The 19,236-nt window shown below is 36.1% G+C and overlaps 1 protein-coding gene across 1 annotated transcript in view; it reads left to right on the plus strand.

Annotated features, from left to right (window-relative positions):
• Positions 1-19,236, plus strand: part of SPAG17 (sperm associated antigen 17) — a 219,474-nt gene that overhangs the window by 128,848 nt on the left and 71,390 nt on the right. The window contains exons 21-24 of the mRNA XM_078072554.1: positions 5,991-6,230; positions 7,227-7,338; positions 9,192-9,350; positions 10,557-10,670. Coding sequence (XP_077928680.1) covers positions 5,991-6,230; positions 7,227-7,338; positions 9,192-9,350; positions 10,557-10,670 — 625 coding nt within the window. The remainder of the gene's footprint in view (positions 1-5,990; positions 6,231-7,226; positions 7,339-9,191; positions 9,351-10,556; positions 10,671-19,236) is intronic.

Here is a 19,236-nt window from a genome sequence, read left to right on the forward strand (position 1 = left end):
AACAAATAAAGCCTAAACCCAGCAGGGTATGAGAAATAATAAAGATCAGAGCAGAAATCAATGAAATAGAATCCAAAAGAACAGTAGAACAGATCAATGAAACTAGGAAATGGTTCTTTGAAAGGACTGATAAGATAGATAAAACCCTGGCCAGACTTATCAAAAAGAAAAGAGAAAGGACCCAAATCAATAAAATCATGTATGAAAGAGGAGAGATCACAACAAACACCACAGAAATACAAACAATTTTGACAACATATTATGAGTAAATATATGCCAACAAATTAGGCAATCTGGAAGAAATGGATGCATTCCTGGAGACATATAAACTACCAAAACTGAAACAGGAAGAAATAGAAAACCTGAACAGACCCACAACCAGCAAGGAAATTGAAGCTGTAATCAAAAATCTCCCAACAAACAAGAGTGCAGGGCTGGATGGCTTCCCAGGGGAATTCTACCAAACATTTCAAGAAGAATTAATACCTATTCTTCTGAAGCTCTTTCAAAAAACTAGAAATGGGTGGAAAATTTCCAAACTCATTCTCTGAGGCCAGCATTACCTTGATCCCAAAACCAGACAAAGACCCCACAAAAAGGAGAATTACAGACCAATATCCCTGATGAGCATGGATGTCAAAATTCTCACCAAGATACTAGCTAATAGGATCCAACAGTACATGAAAAGGATTATTCACCACAACCAAGTAGGATTTATTCCTAGGCTGCAAAGGTAGTTCAACATCTGCAAATCAATCAATGTGATACACTACGTAAATAAAGAAAGGACAAGAAGCATATGATCGTCTCAATAGATGCAGAAAAAGCATTTGACAAAGTACAGCATTCTTTCTTCATTAAAACTCTTCATAATGTAGGGATAGAGGGTACATACCTCAATATCATAAAAGCCATCTATGAAAAGCCCACAGTGAATACCATTCTCAATGGGGAAAAACTGAGAGCTTTTTCCCTAAGCTCAGCAACCTGTCAGGGATGCCCACTCTCACCATTGCTGTTCAACATAGTACTAGAAGTCCTAGCATCGGCAATCAGACAACAAAAAGAAAAGGTATTCAAATTGGCAAAGAAGAAGTCAAACTCTCACTCTTTGAAGATGAATGATACTTTATGTGGAAAACCCAAAAGACTCCACCCAAAAATTGCTAGAACTCATATAGGAATTCAGCAAAGTGGCAGGATATAAAATCAATACACAAAAATCAGGGGCATTTCTATACGCAAACAATGAGACAGAAGAAAGAGAAATTAAGGAGTCAATCCCATTTATAATTGCACCAAAAAACATATGATACCTAGGAATAAACCTAACCAAAGAGGTAAAGGATCTATACTCTGAAAACTACAGAACACTTACGAAAAAATTGAGGAAGACGCAAAGAAATAGAAAAACATTCCATGCTCATGGAATGGAAGAATAAATATTGTTAAAATGTCTGTGCTACCCAGAGCAATCTATACATCCAATACAATCCCTATCAAAAGAACACCATTTTTCACAGAACTGGAACAAATAATCCTAAAATTTGTATGGAACCAAAAAAGACCCTGAATAGCCAGAGGAATGTTGAAAAAGAAAACCAAAGCTTGTGGTATCACAGTCCCGGACTTCAAGCTCTATTACCAAGCTGTAATCAAGATAGTATGACACTGGTACAAAAACAGACACATAGATCAATGGAACAGAATAGAGAGCCCAGAAATGGACCCTCAACTCTATGGTCAACTAATATTTGACAAACCAGGAAAGAATATCCAATGGAAAAAAGACAGTCTCTTCAACAAATCGTGTTGGGAAAATTGGATAGCCACATGCAGAAGAATGAAACTGGAACATTTCCTTATGCCATACACAAAAATAGACTCAAAATGAATGAAAGACCTAAATGTGAGACACGAATCCATTAAAATCCTAGAGAAGAACACAGGCAGCAACCTCTTTGACCTTGGCTGGAGCAACTTCTTGCTAGAAACTTCTACAAAGGCAAGGGAAACAAAAGTAAAAATGAACTATTGGGACTTCATCAAGATAAGAAGCTTTTGCATAGCAAAGGAAACAGTCAACAAAATAAAAGGCAACTGACAGAATGGGAGAAGATATTTGCAAATGACATATCAGGTAAAGGGCTAGTATCCAAGATCTGTAAAGAACTTATCAAACTCAACACCCAAAGAACAAATGATCCAATCAAGAAATGGGCAGAAGACATGAACAGACATTGCTCCAAAGAAGACATCCAAATGGCCAACAGACACTTGAAAAAATGCTCAGCGTCACTCGGCATCAGGGAAATACAAATCAAAACCATAATGAGATACCACCTCACACCAGTCAGAATGGCTAAAATGAACAAGTCAGGAAAGGACAGATGTTGGTGAGGATGGGGAGATAGGGGAACCCTCTCACACTGTTGGTGGGAATGCAAGCTGGTGTAGCCACTCTGGAAAACAGTATGGAGGTTCCTCAAAAAGTTGAAAATAGAGTTACCCTATGACCCAGCAATCTCACTACTGGCTCTTTGCCCCAAAGATACAAATGTAGTGATCCGAAGGGGCACTTGCATCCCAATGTTTATAGCAACAATGTCCACTATAGCCAAACTATGGAAAGAGCCCAGATGTCCATCAACAGATGAATGGATAAAGAAGATGTGGTATATACATACAATTGAATATTATTCAGCCATCAGAAAGGATGAAATCTTACTATTTACATTGATATGGATGGAACTAGGGGGTATTATGTTGAGAGAATTAATCAGAGAAAGACAATTATCATATGGTTTCACTTATATGAGGAATATAAGAAACAGTGCAGAGGATCATAGAGGATTGGAGGGAAAAACAAATGGGAAGAAATCAGAGAGGGAGACAAACAATGAGAGACTCTTAACTATGGGAAAGAAACTGAGGGTTGCTGGAGGGGAGGTGAGTGGGAGGATGGAGTAACTGGGTGATGGGTATTAAGGAGGGCATATGATGTGATGAGCACTGGGTGTTATGTGCAACTGATGAATTACTGAATTCTACATCTGAAACTAATGATGTTATGTTGACTAATTGAATTTAAATAAAAAATAAAAAATAAAATAAATTAGGGAAGTTGGCAAGGTCGCTGTATACAAGATCAACATGGAAAAAAATCATTGGAGGTCCTATTCTCCAGCAATAACCAATTAGAAAATGTAATAGAGGGGCACCTGGGTGGCTCAGTCGGTTAAGCATCTGCCTTTGACTCAGGTCATGAACCCTTGGTCCTGGGATGGAGCCCTGCCTCAGGCTCCCTGCTCAGTGGGGAGTCTGCTTCTCCCTCTCCCTCTGCCCCTCCTCCCTGCTTGTGCCCCTCTCCCTGCTTGTGCTTGCTCTCTCAAATAAATAAGTAAAAAAATCTAAAAAGAAAAAATAGAAAATGTAATAGAAAACAAGTATTATTTGCAAGAACAACACAAACTATAAGGTGTGAAGAAAAATAATAAAAGATAAGCAAAATCTTTATGGAGAAAATTAAAACATTATTGAGGCCATTTAACACTTAAATAAGTGAGAAAATATACAATGGTCATGGGTGAGAACATTCAATTTAGGAAATAAAATATACTATAAACTCAATGTTGTTCTTATCAAAATCCCAGCAGAGTTTTTATGAACCTTGGAAAACTGATTCTAAAATTAATAAAGAGAAACAAAGGGATAAATGCTTTCTATCAGATAGCATTTGACTGGCAAATTACATCTCTTTATTTTCACCTTCCTGTGTGTTTATATTTTAAGCATCTCTTGTAAACAGGGAGTATAAACTAGATTTTTAACTAGTTACAAAATAACAACTCCAAACATGACACTTTTAAATTTAATCTGCATTATTAACATAAAATGTTAATAATGCAGATTAAATGCTGAGATCATTTATCCGGTATTAATAATGCAGATTAATGCTGAGATCATTTATCCGGTAACCACTTTCATAAGTTTAGATAACCAACAGTGAGTTGGTCCCTGATTTGTAGCATTTGCTGATATGTGTAGTGTAAAAATGCCCATTATGGCTGTATTCAGGCTATTAATATGACATCACTGAATGCAGAATTGGAAGCAATATGCAGTAGTACACCATTATATTGTATTTCTATGATACAGCTACAATTCATATAAATAACCTCAAGAACATAGATAATAGTGAATGTAACAAAATAATTAGGAAGGTGGTAAGTTTTGAGTATTTAACGTCTTTGTTTTTAATGTTATTTGATTGTGCATTTATATAATCTAATTTTTTTAAATTATTATAAAATTCTGGAAAATTTAACAATAAACTCTTTCAAGTCAACATGATCTAGGTCCAGCACACAACTGTTTTTTGTTTTTAATTTTTTATTTAAATTCAATTTAATTAATATATACTCTATTATTAGTTTCAGAGGTAGAATTCAGTGATTCATTAGCTGTATACAACACTCAGTGCTCATTACTTCAAATGCCCTCCTTAATGCCCATCACCCAGGTAATGCCCATTCCCCATGCCCCTACATAGCAACCCTCCAGCAACTGTCAGTTTGTTCCCTATAGTTAAAAGTCTCTTATGGTTTGCCTCCCTCTCGGTCTTTCTCTTATTTTATTTTTCCTTCCCTTCCCCTATGTTCATCTGTTTTGTTTCTTAAATTCCACATATGAGTGAAATCATATGATATTTGTCTTTCTCTGACTGACTTATTTCAAAATCAGCACACCACTGTTACTTCCTGCTTTTAACTCATTGGCCTTCCTGAATGTTAGGATCCATGTCTTTCATCAACTCTGGAAATGGCTCAGCCATAATCTATTAAAATGCTGCCTTTTCTAAAGTTCTATTTCATTTCTAACAGAGCTTTCAAACTCACCTTCTTATTTTTGATACTTTTTATTTCCTATTTATACTTTGGATCCTTCTTTCTCTTTAAGCAAATTAAAGATTAAGCAGATTAAAATACTTATTTTATATCCTCTATTTGATAATTCCAATATCTTCAGTCTTTGCAGATGTGTTTTCACAGAAAGTTTCTTCTTCAGATTCTTGCTTTTGGCTTACTTCTGCATGTTTTGTGATTTTCATTTGTGAGCTCATATCCACCCACAACATTTTTAGAATACATTTTTAAGGTAATGTATATTTTGGCCACAAATCTATGTGAGGACAGCCTTGTCATTAGTTCTCAGGGGAGACTCCCCCACCCCTCCTCACCTTTAACACAGGGCCAAAGAAGCAAGCTAGAATTAATGGTCTTCCTCTATATGGAAAGATATTTTTTTAGTTCACCCAATGAAGGTGTCATTTTTTAAAATTCCTGCTCTATTCAGATATCTTTGATCTGATCTCCCAGGTTATTGCTCTAGTCCCTATAACCTATTAAAACTTCAGTTATAGGCTGCCAGGGATGGGCATATAGTCCTTGGAAACTTCTGTCCTGAGTACTCATGTTCCTCACTAGACTAGTGCTTTCTCATACCTTTTACTTTGTTGCCAGCCCTGCTATGCTTTACAATGATGATTTTTACATTTTATCTATCAATTTTGAAATATTTTATGCCAGGAATGTTTCTTTGAACATCTGGTCCACCATACTGCTGAATTAACCAGGACCTAAATTGGGGATTGGTTCATGTGGAAAAGTATAGGAAGCAGGGAGACCAGCTAAGAGGCTGATGTAATAGTTCAGGATAAAGATGAGAAGACCTGAATTAAAGAAAAGTGCAACAGAACATGAGAGAGGCAGCTGAGTAAAGAAAAATCTCTGAAGAGCTTTGGCAGAGTGTGGTACACAGAAGTTGGGTGAAAGAAGAGAATCAAGGGTAACTCCAAGGTTTCTAGCTCAGTATCTTAATTTGTCAGAGATACAACTCACAAAAAATCATGTGAAGTTTTCTCCAAAATGAACCTGAATGGGATCTAATTTGTTTCGAAATCCTGTTAATTTTTTTAAATGTGTTTATAGGCATGGAAAGAAGAACAAGATCGATTAGCAGAAGAAGAGCGCTTAAAGGAAGAAAAAAAAGCAGAAAAAAAGAGTAAGGAAACTGGTAAAAAGAAAGGCAAGGAAAAGGTAGAGAAAGAAGAGAGTAAGCCTTTGAAGAAAAAATCTATTTTGAAGGAGAAAACTAAAGAAGAACAAATGAGGATTCCAGAAATAGCAGAGGAGTCCCTCCAGCAACCGGAACCTGAGATCATTTATCCGGTAAAATCAGTGTTCTAAAAAGCCTCTTTGGGTTCTTACTAATTGTTTTGGGAGAAACACAGCTTCTGTGGAAACACAAGGTTCCCAGTCTTCACTGACATCACAGAAGGCCTTGGAGTTTTTTCTAGCATAGATGATCTCAGACCTGTACTCTACCTTCTTATACCTAGGACTTTCTATGTAGCCAGTCACCAAGATGGGAATACCCTCAGGTCAGCTTGTCTTGAGTGCCATGAAACTAGGTTATTAAGGGCAGGAAAATGGAGATTTGACACAAAAGCATTCATTTAGGTTAATGTAAATAAAGCAACTGTGAAAGATCAAAGTGAACACAAAGTTTGGCTGTATTTGTCTCAGATGACAGGCCTTGCTGAGTAGGCACCCATGTATTTTGCTTGTAGGCTTTGGTAAAATCTTCCCTTTGCCAGTCTGTCCCTTAGGCAGTCTTATGAGGAAAACCTAATGGGAAAGAGATGGACAGAAATCTAACAGCCCTTGTCCTTTCTAGCTGCTACTCTAAGCCACTTCTCAAGCCTTAGCATGCATCACAATTACTTGGAGCTCTATCAGCAACACTTAGCAAAAAATGTCTTTACCATATGACTTCCTGAAGGATAAAGTGTCAAGAAAAAAGTACAAAGTGTCAATATTCCACAGTATATCAGTTCACTTTAAACAGAATATTAATAGCCAGTGAAAGAGAAATTGATTTCTTCTCCCACTGCTTTTCAATAGTACAGTGATTTGATCTGCACTAGCTGTAAGGGTGCTCCAGTGAACAGATTTTAAAATCATGGACCTCCTTTAATCCTGCTTGTCCTTATAATATCACAGGAGGTGCTAAAGGTAATGTGGACACTGTCCTGTGAGTCTACAAAGTGACAGACATTCATTTTGCAGAAATTAAGCTGATAGCAACTTTAACTGGCTCACACTGATGAGTTGATTTTTGTCAATTGCAGTTCCACACTCAAAGCCTGATGTTTTCCCTTCTAGTTTCGTGGATATAATATGGGAGATATACCCATCCAAATCTCAGGAACAAATTCTTATCTGTATCCTTCGGATGGAGGGCAGATTGAAGTAGAGAAAACAACATTTGAAAAAGGTACATTTTGAATGCAGCTGGTTAATAGCTTGAAAGATACTAACCCATTTCAGATCAACTTGGGGCCTTGTACCCTTGGGTATGATAGGTGAGAGTGGTAATGTGCCCACTTTTGTTTATTATACACCACAGTCAGCATTTCCAGACCTCACATGCTTCTGTTATAATTGACCGCAGGGCACAAGCCAGCTGAGAGTTTACCTGGGACACACTCTTATGAACATTCTAGTTGTTAAAATCTTAAAATATTCCTATACGATTTGGAGATATTATAATAGTAACCACAATAAGCAAATAATTAATTAGTAATATTAATTACAGCACATAGTGTTATCTCAGAAACCAAGCGCATACTGTGAGTTGAGAACAAATTTCTAGTTTGGGCTCTGGAGCATAGAGCTTGGGGTTCTGCTGCCAAGGTCCAGTTATTTTTGCTACAGAGAAGTTGCTTTTGGATTCAGAAGTCTTTGAGTGGGAGAGGAGCCTTAGGGATGCAGTGAGGAGGACCTAGTCTGGAAAACCCCTAAAGGAAATGTATAACTCTTCCCAAGAAGCAGATTTAGCAGGGCCTATCTTTTCACTGTGCTTTAAAGATCTCTCAGGTGGATTTGAGAACCTGGGCTTTATTTGATAGCTTATTGTCTCTGAGAGCTGTGAGGTGGTCAGTGTGGAGGGAATTTGAGCAGGGCCCTATTTAATGTCCACAAGGTTATGTACCCCAGCAAGAAGCAACACAGGCTCCTCCTACCCCCACACTCTGCCTGACACCCTACCTCTCTCTCTCAATCCCTCTCTCTTTTCTTCTTTCTTTCTTGTCATCTAATAACTATCAATTTAATAAGGAAGTCATTGCAAAAGTTAGATGCTGTTCCCTATGTGAAATCATGGCTCAAGTGGAAGCACCATTAGGTAGTAACTGCCACATCAAACAAAAGGTCACATCAATAATTTTTTAAATAAAAAGGCCTGAAAGTCATTCAAATTATTTAAACAATGGTTGGTGGTGCAACTTACATCAAATGTCAGACCATTTTATTATATAAGGTTTGTTTATTTAAAACATGACAGGGATTGTTATTAATGTATAGGTATACATATTTATTTATATTATATGTTTTCATATTTGATATTTTTAATATCATCCTTGGGTATAGGGTACAATTAATAGTAATTAAAAATGGAGCTCAGAATCACATAATTGAGAAAACTACTGGACTCAAGTTTTATAATGCTATGTTCTATTTTCCATGACTATTCCTTGCACTTATCGAAATTTATATATGCACATGTTTATTTGTTTCAGGTGAGTCACAGTAAGTGCAGTATTTTCATCCTAATCCTATCAATTTTTGACAGAAGATAGCTCAATCAAAGTTGAGAAGAATAAGCTGGATAAAAAAAGAGAAAAGCTGAGAAAGGAGACAAAAAATGAGTCAGAACACTAGAAGAGGGAATGTGCCATTTGGAAAATTCTGATTTGCTGCTACTAACAATAACAACTACTATAATTAACATTGATGTAATTCTTTAAAAGCTGTAAAACCCTTTTGCATCAACTAACTCGTGTTATTAATCATCAAGTTGAGTATAGGTGTACATCAGCCTCAACCAGTGTATTTTCTCTTCTGTAATTTGATTAGAAAGTCTGCAAACATCTCCCTGATCTACCTGCCATTTATTTCTGGGATTCCACCATCACTTTATTCCTTTAGGCATCTTTTTGTAAAATAGTGATGTCCATAAATGTTTCCATGCCCTTATTTACATTCTATGCTGCATTATTTAGATGTCTTGTAAAGGACCTTAATGGGGCATCAGCAGCAGCCCATCTTCTGTCCCATGATTTTCCCCAGGGCCAACTTTTATCAAGGTGACAGTGAAAAAGGACAAGCACACTTTTATAATTCATTTAAAAGACCCTAAGAAAATTGTGAAAAAGGAAAAAAAAGAAGAGGATTGTTCTTCAGAAGATGAGAAAGAAAAAAGAGAGGAAGAGCAAAATCTTGAAACAGGTAAGCAGCTGCATCTCTGTGTCAGTGGAGGTTAATATTTCAGCAATGTGTCAAACCCATCCATCTGACAGCAACACACACGCATCACTTCCACTTAGCAACTAGGGTCATTTTTCCAGATGGTAAAGAAAGTGTTTAGCCATTCTGCTTATATACATTTTCCCTAAGGTAATGTGTACCTACATTGTATACAGAGCACATGTATAGTGGACTGCTAACTTGGTTTTGCCCTCTCTGGATGCCCAGCTCTTGATTCCAGTTGTCATACAGAGTCTGTAGCTGGCTACATTTACGTAGCAACATTGTGTTTGCAATGTTCATTCTGGCCCGAATTTTGTTTTATACAACTTGCATCAAGTGCAGTCTCTAGCACTCAGGTCTGCATTAATTGATTTCTACTGAAGTTTTAACTTTTCTCCAATATTCACTACAAATGCTGGGGTTTCCTTCTGTGCTCTATCACTTAGTTCTCCCCATGCTTTCAAATTTCTTAGGTTGCAAGGACAAGAGAAAAATCCTACATTTAGTCTTGATAGTCTCTACCTGCTAGTAGATGAGAACTCCAGGTGGATGTCCATTGATTATACACCATGAAACTTCCTGATAACACTATTTAACATCTCCAGGAAATACCACCTGGAGAAACAATGCTCTCTGCCCAATGTGACATGGGTTATACCTGAAAAAGGAGAAGAGTTAATTAATAAGATGTTTTAAACTCGAATTAGTAATAAGATAAATAACTAAATCTTACTAATAAATTCAGTTATGGCCCCAGTATTTTCCAAACTCAAGAGCACAGTGTTTGACAAGCTTGAATGTACCCAAGAACTTAAAACAGAAATTTTTAAGTTACTTTTCTTTGTTTTGTTTAATAAAAGAATATGTGGTTTATTATAAAAAATTAGGAAATATAAGAATATTTAAAGAAGATGACAGTTGCCCCTAATTCTACCACCCCAGCAGTAGCCTCTATTGCAGTGTATTTCTTACTTTATCATCATGAACATTTTCCTATTCATTAAATATTCTTTGAAAACAAAGTTTTCTAATGATTTCATAATAATTCATTAGTACATACATACATATCAATAATTTAATTAATCATATCCATGTTTTTATCTACGTGATTTCCACTTTTCACTGTTTTGCTTACATTTCTTTTTAATAAAATGGAAATGTCCTTAATTTGAATTTGTCTTTTAGAAAAATCAGATGCAGATAATAAAGCGGTCAGCAAGTTTGGATCTTTTTCTGCCACCTTAGAAAATGGGATCTGCCTCTCAATAAGTTACTATGGACCAAGTGGAATGGCCCCAGGTAAAATAAGCACAACAGCAAGGCTAACTGTCCCATGACCAAGGGCATCTGCCCATCCTCAATATGCTCACGTGTTGATAAACACATTTTGATTTAATGCCCCTCTTTTCCTGGAAGGTGGGAATATATGTGTGAGTGTGTACATACATGTGTGTGTTTACATATATGTACATATATAATCACTTACACATAGAAAATAACAGTGCTTTGACATTTGAAACAGGATTTATCATATATATCATTTTACATATAATCACATATACATATAAAATTATATATATTTCAGTTATCCTTGTTAACTAGCAAATAAGTCTGTTAGCTGGCGCTGAAAAAAAGCATGATTTCTCAAGGAATCCTCTTGGATTTCCACATAATGGTATTTTTATGAATCCTATGATTGTGGAACTGCTCAGTGTGCTTCAGAACTTAACAGTCTTAAAGGAGCCATTCACTGGACATCTTGAAGGATATCTTTACCCCACCTTTAATGAACAAATTCTCCAACTGGAAGCTATTTCCTTACAAACCATAAAATAATATGTCATTTAACCAAGAGCCAATTAGGAAATTTTGTGGGTTCCCATGCATTTTACAGGGATATAAGCACACACATTAAAAAAAAAGCTTTACAAAATCAAATATAATCTCTATGCTATATAGCCTTCAAACTATGTGTAGATCATGGTGCTCCAACTGTCTGCCTTACAATGTAGCTCCTTTTCTGCAGAAACATCATTCCATTGGGTCATTATAATCTTTTTCTTACTTTGTGCACAACATTGTAGTACTCTAGTGAGTTAGAGAGCCCATTGGATTTGTTAGTATTTTTGCTTTATTTGAGGTTTTGTCTTTTAATTTTATATTTGTTTTTTTCTAAGCCAGCACTTGAAGTCATTCTCTGCCTAACAAATTATGTGTTAAATCCATTATCACACACATTCACTAAAAAAATCCTATCCCTTCTGAACATAGCTTATCATGATTTCAGATTAAGATATTTACATTCTACTCTCTATCAACTATATTGCTGCTATTTCCTCAGTGATTTCCTTATTCTTGATTTAATCCTTAAGTTATTACACAATTATTCCATTTAATACAAATGTTCCTAATTTCACATTTATAAGTACTGCATTTGAAAATATTTATAATGTGAAAGAAATAGAAAGGCATTCCAATGCTCATGATTGGAAGAACAACTGTTGTTAAAATGTTTATACTACCTAAAGCAATCTACACATTTAAGGCAATCCCTATCAAAATACCTAAAGCATTTTCACACAGCTAGCACAAACAATCCTAAAATTTGTATGGAACCACAAAAGACCCCAAATAGCCAAAGCAATCTTGAAAAGAACAGCAAAGCTGGAGGCATCACAATTCCAGACTTCAAGTTATATTACAAAGCTGTAGCCATCAAGACAGTATGGTACTGGCACAAAAAAAAAGACACATATATCAATGGAACAGAATAGAAAACTAAGATATGGATGCACAACTATTCTTAGACAATGCAGGAAAGACTATCTAATGGGAAAAAGACAGTCTCTTCAACAAATGGTGCTGGGGAAACTGGACAGCAACATGCAAAAGAATGAAAATCAACCCCTTTCTTACACCATACACAAAAATAAATTCAAAATCAGTGGAATACCTAAATGTGAGACAGAAAACTATCAAAATCCTAGAGAAGAACTCAGGCAGAAACATCTTCAACATCAGCCATAGCAACTTCTTACTAGACACGTCTCCAGAGGCAACGGAAACAAAAGTAAAAATGAACTATTGGGACTTCATCCAGATAAAAAGCTTTTGCACAGCAGAGGAAATGATCAACAAAACTACAAGGCAACTGACAGAATGGGAGAAGATATTTGCAAATGACATATCTGATAAAGGGCTAGTATCCAAAATCTATAAAGAACTTATCAAACTCAACACCCAAAAAACAAATAATCCAGTTAAGAAATGGGCAGGAGACATGAATAGACATTTTTCCAAAGAAGACATTCAGATGGCTAAAAGATACATGAAAAGATGCTCAACGTCACTCATCATCAGGGAAAAACAAGTCAAAACTACAATGAGATGTCACCTCACACCTGTCAGAATGGCTGAAATTAATAGCGGAGAAAACAACAGATGCTGGTGAGGATGCAGAGATAGGGGAACCCTCTTACACTGTTGGTGGGAATCCAAACTGGTGCAGCCACTCTGGAAAACAGTATGGAGGTTCCTCAAGAAGTTAAAAATAGAATTACCCTATGATCCAGCAATTTTTCAGGTATTTACCCAAAGAATACTAAACCACTAATTTGGAAAGATATAAACAACCATATGCTTATTGCAGCATTATTTACAATAGCCAAATTATGGAAGCAGCTCAAGTGTCCATCAATAGAAGAATGAATAAACAAGATGTGATATATATATATATATATATATATATATATATATTGTTTGATACATATTTATTTGATTTATTTTTGTTTTAAATGGAATAATTGCATAATAACATAAAAATAAAAAGAATGAAGTCTCACCATTTGCAGCAACATGAATGGAGCTAGAGAGTATAATGCTAAGTAAAATAATTCAGTTGGAGAAAAATACCATGATTTCACTCATATGTGGAATTTAAGAAACAAAACAGATGAACATAGGGGAAAATAAAAAAGAGGCAAACCATAATACAGACTCTTAACTATAGAGAGCAAACTGAGGGTTGCTAGAGGGGAGGTGGGCAGGAGGGTGGGCTAAATGGGTGATAGGTATTAAGGAGGGCACTTGTGATGAGCACTGGGTGTTACTGGTAACTGATGAATCACTAAATTCTACTCCTGAAACTAATATTATATTATATGTTAGCTAACTGAAATTTAAATAAAAACTTGAAACAAAAATAAGTAAATTAATAAATACTTGGTGAAATAAATAAATTAAATTAAAGGCATCCACATTGGCAAAGATAAGTAAAATTTTCACTATTTGCAGATGAGATGATACTCTACACAGAAAACACAAAAGACCACCAAAAAATGGTTAGAACTAATAAATGAATTCAGTAATGTCACAGGATACAAAAGCAATGTGGAGAAATCTGTTGCATTTCTATACACTAATGATGAATCAGCAGAAAGAGAAATCAAGGAATCGGTCCCATGTACAATTGCACCAAAAACCATAAGATACCTAGGAATGTGTATAGCAGCATTATCAACAATGGCCAAATTGTTCTGCCTGTTCTCCTCTAGGATTTTGATGGATTCCTGTCTCACATTGAGGTCTGTCATCCATTTTGAGTTTCCTCAGTACAGAACATTTGTCTTTTTGGTGAGGTTTATTCCTAGGTATCTTATAGTTTTGGGTGCAATTGTAAATGGGATCTACTCCTTAATTTCTCTTTTTTTTGGTCTCGTTGTTCGTGTATAGAAATTCAACTGATTTCTGTGCATTGAATTTATATCCTTCCACTTTGCTGAATTCCTGTATGAGTTCTAGCAATTTTGGGGTGGAGTCTTTTGGGTTTTCCACAAAGAGTATCATGTCGTCTGCAAAGAGTGAGAGTTTGACTTCTTCTTTGCTGATTTGGATGCCTTTTATTGCTTTTTGTTGTCTGATTGCAGAGGCTAGGACATCTAGTGCTATGTTGAACAGCAATGGTGAGAGTGGGCATCCCTGTCGGGTTCCTGAGCTTAGGGGAAAAGCTCTCAGTTTTTCCCCATTGAGAATGGTATTCACTGTGGGCTTTTCATAGATGGCTTTTATGATATTGAGGTATGTACCCTCTATCCCTACATTATGAAGAGTTTTAATGAAGAAAGAATGCTGTACTTTGTCAAATGCTTTTTCTGTATCTATTGAGAGGATCATATGCTTCTTGTCCTTTCTTTATTTATGTAGTGTATCACATTGATTGATTTGCAGATGTTGAACCACCTTTGCAGCCCAGGAATAAATCCTACTTGGTTGTGGTGAATAATCCTTTTCATGTACTGTTGGATCCTATTAGCTAGTATCTTGGTGAGAATTTTGACATCCATGCTCATCAGGGATATTGGTCTGTAATTCTCCTTTTTGTGGGGTCTTTGTCTGGTTTTGGGATCAAGGTAATGCTGGCCTCAGAGAATGAGTTTGGAAATTTTCCACCCATTTCTAGTTTTTGAAAGAGCTTCAGAAGAATAGGTATTAATTCTTCTTGAAATGTTTGGTAGAATTCCCCTGGGAAGCCATCCAGCCCTGCACTCTTGTTTGTTGGGAGATTTTTGATTACAGCTTCAATTTCCTTGCTGGTTGTGGGTCTGTTCAGGTTTTCTATTTCTTCCTGTTTCAGTTTTGGTAGTTTATATGTCTCCAGGAATGCATCCATTTCTTCCAGATTGCCTAATTTGTTGGCATATATTTACTCATAATATGTTGTCATAATTGTTTGTATTTCTGTGGTGTTCGTTGTGATCTCTCCTCTTTCATACATGATTTTATTAATTTGGGTCCTTTCTCTTTTCTTTTTGATAAGTCTGGCCAGGGTTTTATCTATCTTATCAATCCTTTCAAAGAACCATTTCCTAGTTTCATTGATCTGTTCTACTGTTCTTTTGGATTCTATTTCATTGATTTCTGCTCTGATCTTTATTATTTCTCATACCCTGCTGGGTTTAGGCTTTATTTGTTTTTCTTTCTCCAGGTCCTTTAGATGTAAGGTGGGGTTGTGTATTTGAGACCTTTCTTGTTTCTTGAAAAAGTCTTGTATTGCTATGTATTTCCTTCTTAGGACCACCTCTGCTGCATCCCAAAGATTTTGAACAGTTGTGTTTTCATTTTCATTTGTTTTCATGAATTTTTTAAATTTTATTTTATTATGTTATGTTAGTCACAATACAATACATCATTAATTTTTGATGTAGTGATCCATTGTTTTCATATAACACCCAGTGCTCCATGCAGTATGTGTCCTCCTTAATACACATCACCGGGCTAACCCATCCCCCCATACCCCTCTCCTCTAAAACCCTCAGTTTGTTTCTCAGAGTCCATAGTCTCTCATGGTTCATCTCTCCCTCCGATTTCCCCTCCTTCATTTTTCCCTTCTTTCTCCTGATGTCCTCCATGCTATTCCTTATGTTCCACAAATAAGTGAAACCATATGATAATTGACTTTCTCTGCTTGACTTATTTCACTTAGCATAATCTTCTCCAGTCCCATCCATGTTGTTGTAAAAGTTGGGTATTTATCCTTTCTGATGGCTGAGTAATATTCCATTGTATATATGGACCAAACAATCCTAAAACTTGTATGGAATCAAAAAAGACCCCGAATCACCAAGGAAATGTTGAAAAAGAAAAACAAAGCTGGGGGCATCACGTTGCCCGATTTCAAGCTATATTACAAAGCTGTGATCACCAAGACAGCATGGTACTGGCACAAAAACAGACATATAGACCAATGGAACAGAATAGAGAACCCAGATATGGACCCTCAACTCTATGGTCAAATAATCTTTGACAAAGCAGGAAAAAATATGCAATGGAAAAAAAGTCTCTTCAATAAATGGTGCTGGGAAAATTGGACAGCCACATGCAGAAGAATGAAACTTGGCCATTCTCTAACACCATACACAAAGATAAACTCAAAATGGATGAAAGACCTCAATGTGAGACAGGAATCCATCAAAATCCTAGAGGAGAACATCTGCAGTAACCTCTTCGACACTGGCCACAGCAACTTCTTTTAAGATACATCTCCAAAGGCTAGTGAAACAAAAGCAAAAATGAACTTTTGGGACTTCATCAAGATAAAAAGCTTCTGCATAGCAAAGGAAACAGTCAACAAAACAAAGAGGCAACCCACAGAATGGGAGAAGATATTTGCAGATGACATTACAGATAAAGGGCTGGTATCCAAGATCTATAAAGAACTCAAACTCAACACCCAAAAAACAAATAAGTCAAAAAATGGGCAGAAGACATGAACAGACACTTCTCAAAAGAAGACATACAAATGGCTAACAGACACATGAAAAAATGTTCATCATCATTAGCCATCAGGGAAATTCAAATCAAAACCACACTGAGATGCCACCTTACACCAGTTAGAATGGCAAAAATTGACAAGGCAAGAAACAACAAATGTTGGAGAGGTTATGGAGAAAGGGGAACCCTCTTACACTGTTGGTGGGAATGCAAGTTGGTACAGCCACTTTGGAAAACAGTGTGGAGGTGCCTCAAAAATTTAAAAATAGAGCTACCCTATGACCCAGCAATTGCACTCCTGGGTATTTACCCCAAAGACACAGAAGTAGTGAAAAGAAGGGCCATATGCACCCCAATGTTCATAGCAGCAATGTCCACAATAGCCAAACTGTGGAAAGAGCCCAAGATGCCCTTCAACAGATGAATGGATGAAGAAGATGTTTTCATGAATTTTTAAAATTCTTCTTTAATGTCCTGGTTAACCCATTCATTATTTAGGATGAAGTAGGATGCTCTTTAACTTCCAAGTATTTGAGTTCCTTCCAAATTTCCTCTTGTGCTTAAGTTCCAGTTTCAAAGCACTGTGGTCCCAAAATATTCAGAGAATGATTCCAATCTTTTGGTACCAGTTGAGACCTGATTTGTGACCCAGTGTGTGACCTATTCTGGAGAATGTTCTATGGTCACTCGAAAAGAATGTTTATTCTGTTGCTTTAGGATGGAATGTTCTGAATGTATCTGTCAAGTCCCTTTGGTCCAGTGTGTTATTCAAAGCCCTTTTTCCTTGTTGATCTTCTGCTTAGATGATCTGTCCATTGCAGTGAGTGTGGTGTTAAAGTCCTCTACTATTATTGTATTATTATCGATATGTTTCTTTAATTTTGTTATTAATTGGCTTATATAATTGGCTGCTCCCATGTTAGGGGCATAAATACTTATAATTGTTAGATCTTGTTGTATAGACTTTTAAATTATGATATAGTGTCCTTCCTCATCTCTTATTACAGTCTTTGGTTTGAAATCTAATTTGTCTAATATAAGGATTGCCACCCAGCTTTCTTTTGATGTCCATTAGCATGATAAGTTTTTTCCACCCCCACACTTTAAATCTGAGGTTTCTTTGGGCCTAAAATGAGTCTCTTGCAGGCAACATATGGATGGGCCTTGCTCTTTTATCAAATCTGATACCCTGTGTCTTTTGATTGGGGCATTTAGGCCATTTACATTCAGAATAACTATTGGAAGATATGAATTTAGTGCCATTGTATTACTTGAAAAGGAACTGTTACTGTATATTGTCTCTGTTCCTTTCTGGTTATGTTACTTTTGGGGTCTTTCTTTGTTTAGAGGATCCCCTTTAATATTTCTTGTAGGGCAGTTTGGTGATCACAAATTCTTTTAGTTTCTGTTTGTCCTGGAAGATTTTTCAGTCTTTCTATTTTGAATGACATACTAGCTGAATAAAGTATTCTTGGCTGCATATTTTCTTATTTATTACCCTGAATATATCATGCCAGTTCTTTCTGGCCTGTCAGGTCTCCATGGAAAGGTCTGCTGCCAATCTAATGTTTCTACCCTTGTAGGTTATAGACCTCTTGTCATGAGCTGCTTTCAGAATTTTCTTTGTCTCTGAGATTGGTATCTGTTGGGGTGTTGATTTATTTTTATTGATTTTGTGGGGGGTTCTCTGTGCCTCTATGTGGATTTTGATGCCTGTTTCTTTTCCCAGCTTAGGGAAGTTTTCCACTATAATTTGCTCTAATATACCTTCTTCCCCCCTCTCTCTTTCCTCTTCTTCTGGGATCCCAGTTATTCTAATATTGTTCTGCTTTATGATATGTTATCTCTTGAATTATCCCCTTGTGATCCAGTAGTGGTTTATCTCTCTTTTTCTCAGTTTTTTTTTATTCTCCATCATTTGGTCTTCTATCACTAATTCTCTCTTCTGCCTCATTTATCCCAGCAGTTAGAGCCTCCATTTTTTATTGCATCTCATTAATAGCCTTTTTAATTCAACTTGGTTAGATTTTAGTTCTTTTATTTCTCCAGAAAGGGATTCTTTAGTGTCTTATATGCTTTTTTCAAGCCCACCTAGTATCTTTATAATCGTTATCCTGAACTCTAGTTCCAACATCTTACTTATGTTCATACTGTTTAGGTCCCTGGCAATTAGTACTGCCTCTTGTTCTCTTTTTTGAGGTGAGTTTTTCTGTCTTGTCATTCTGTCCAGAAAAGAATAGGTGAACAAGAGAACAAAATATTAAAATGGCAACAATGATCCATCTATTCCAGAGAAATATACACTAAACAAATCAGAAGAGACCAGAAACTGGGAGGGAAAAAAGAGAGAGAGAGAAAAGAGAGAATATAATCAGACAGGCGAGCAGAATAGAGCAATACACTGGATTCTGTGTGTATTTTGGTCTGTGTTTTAGAGAACTAGATCCCAAAATTGTAAAGAAAGGAAAACTTACACATGTACAAAAATAAAATTAAATACAATGAAAAGATAGAATGTAATTGCAAAAATGGAAATGAAAAAGCAAAAGAAAAAAAAAAACCCAAAACAACAAAAAAGGGATATAAACAGAGAGGT

The sequence above is a fragment of the Halichoerus grypus genome, chromosome 5 (genome assembly GCF_964656455.1).
Source record: "Halichoerus grypus chromosome 5, mHalGry1.hap1.1, whole genome shotgun sequence".
Lineage (NCBI taxonomy): Eukaryota > Metazoa > Chordata > Mammalia > Carnivora > Phocidae > Halichoerus > Halichoerus grypus.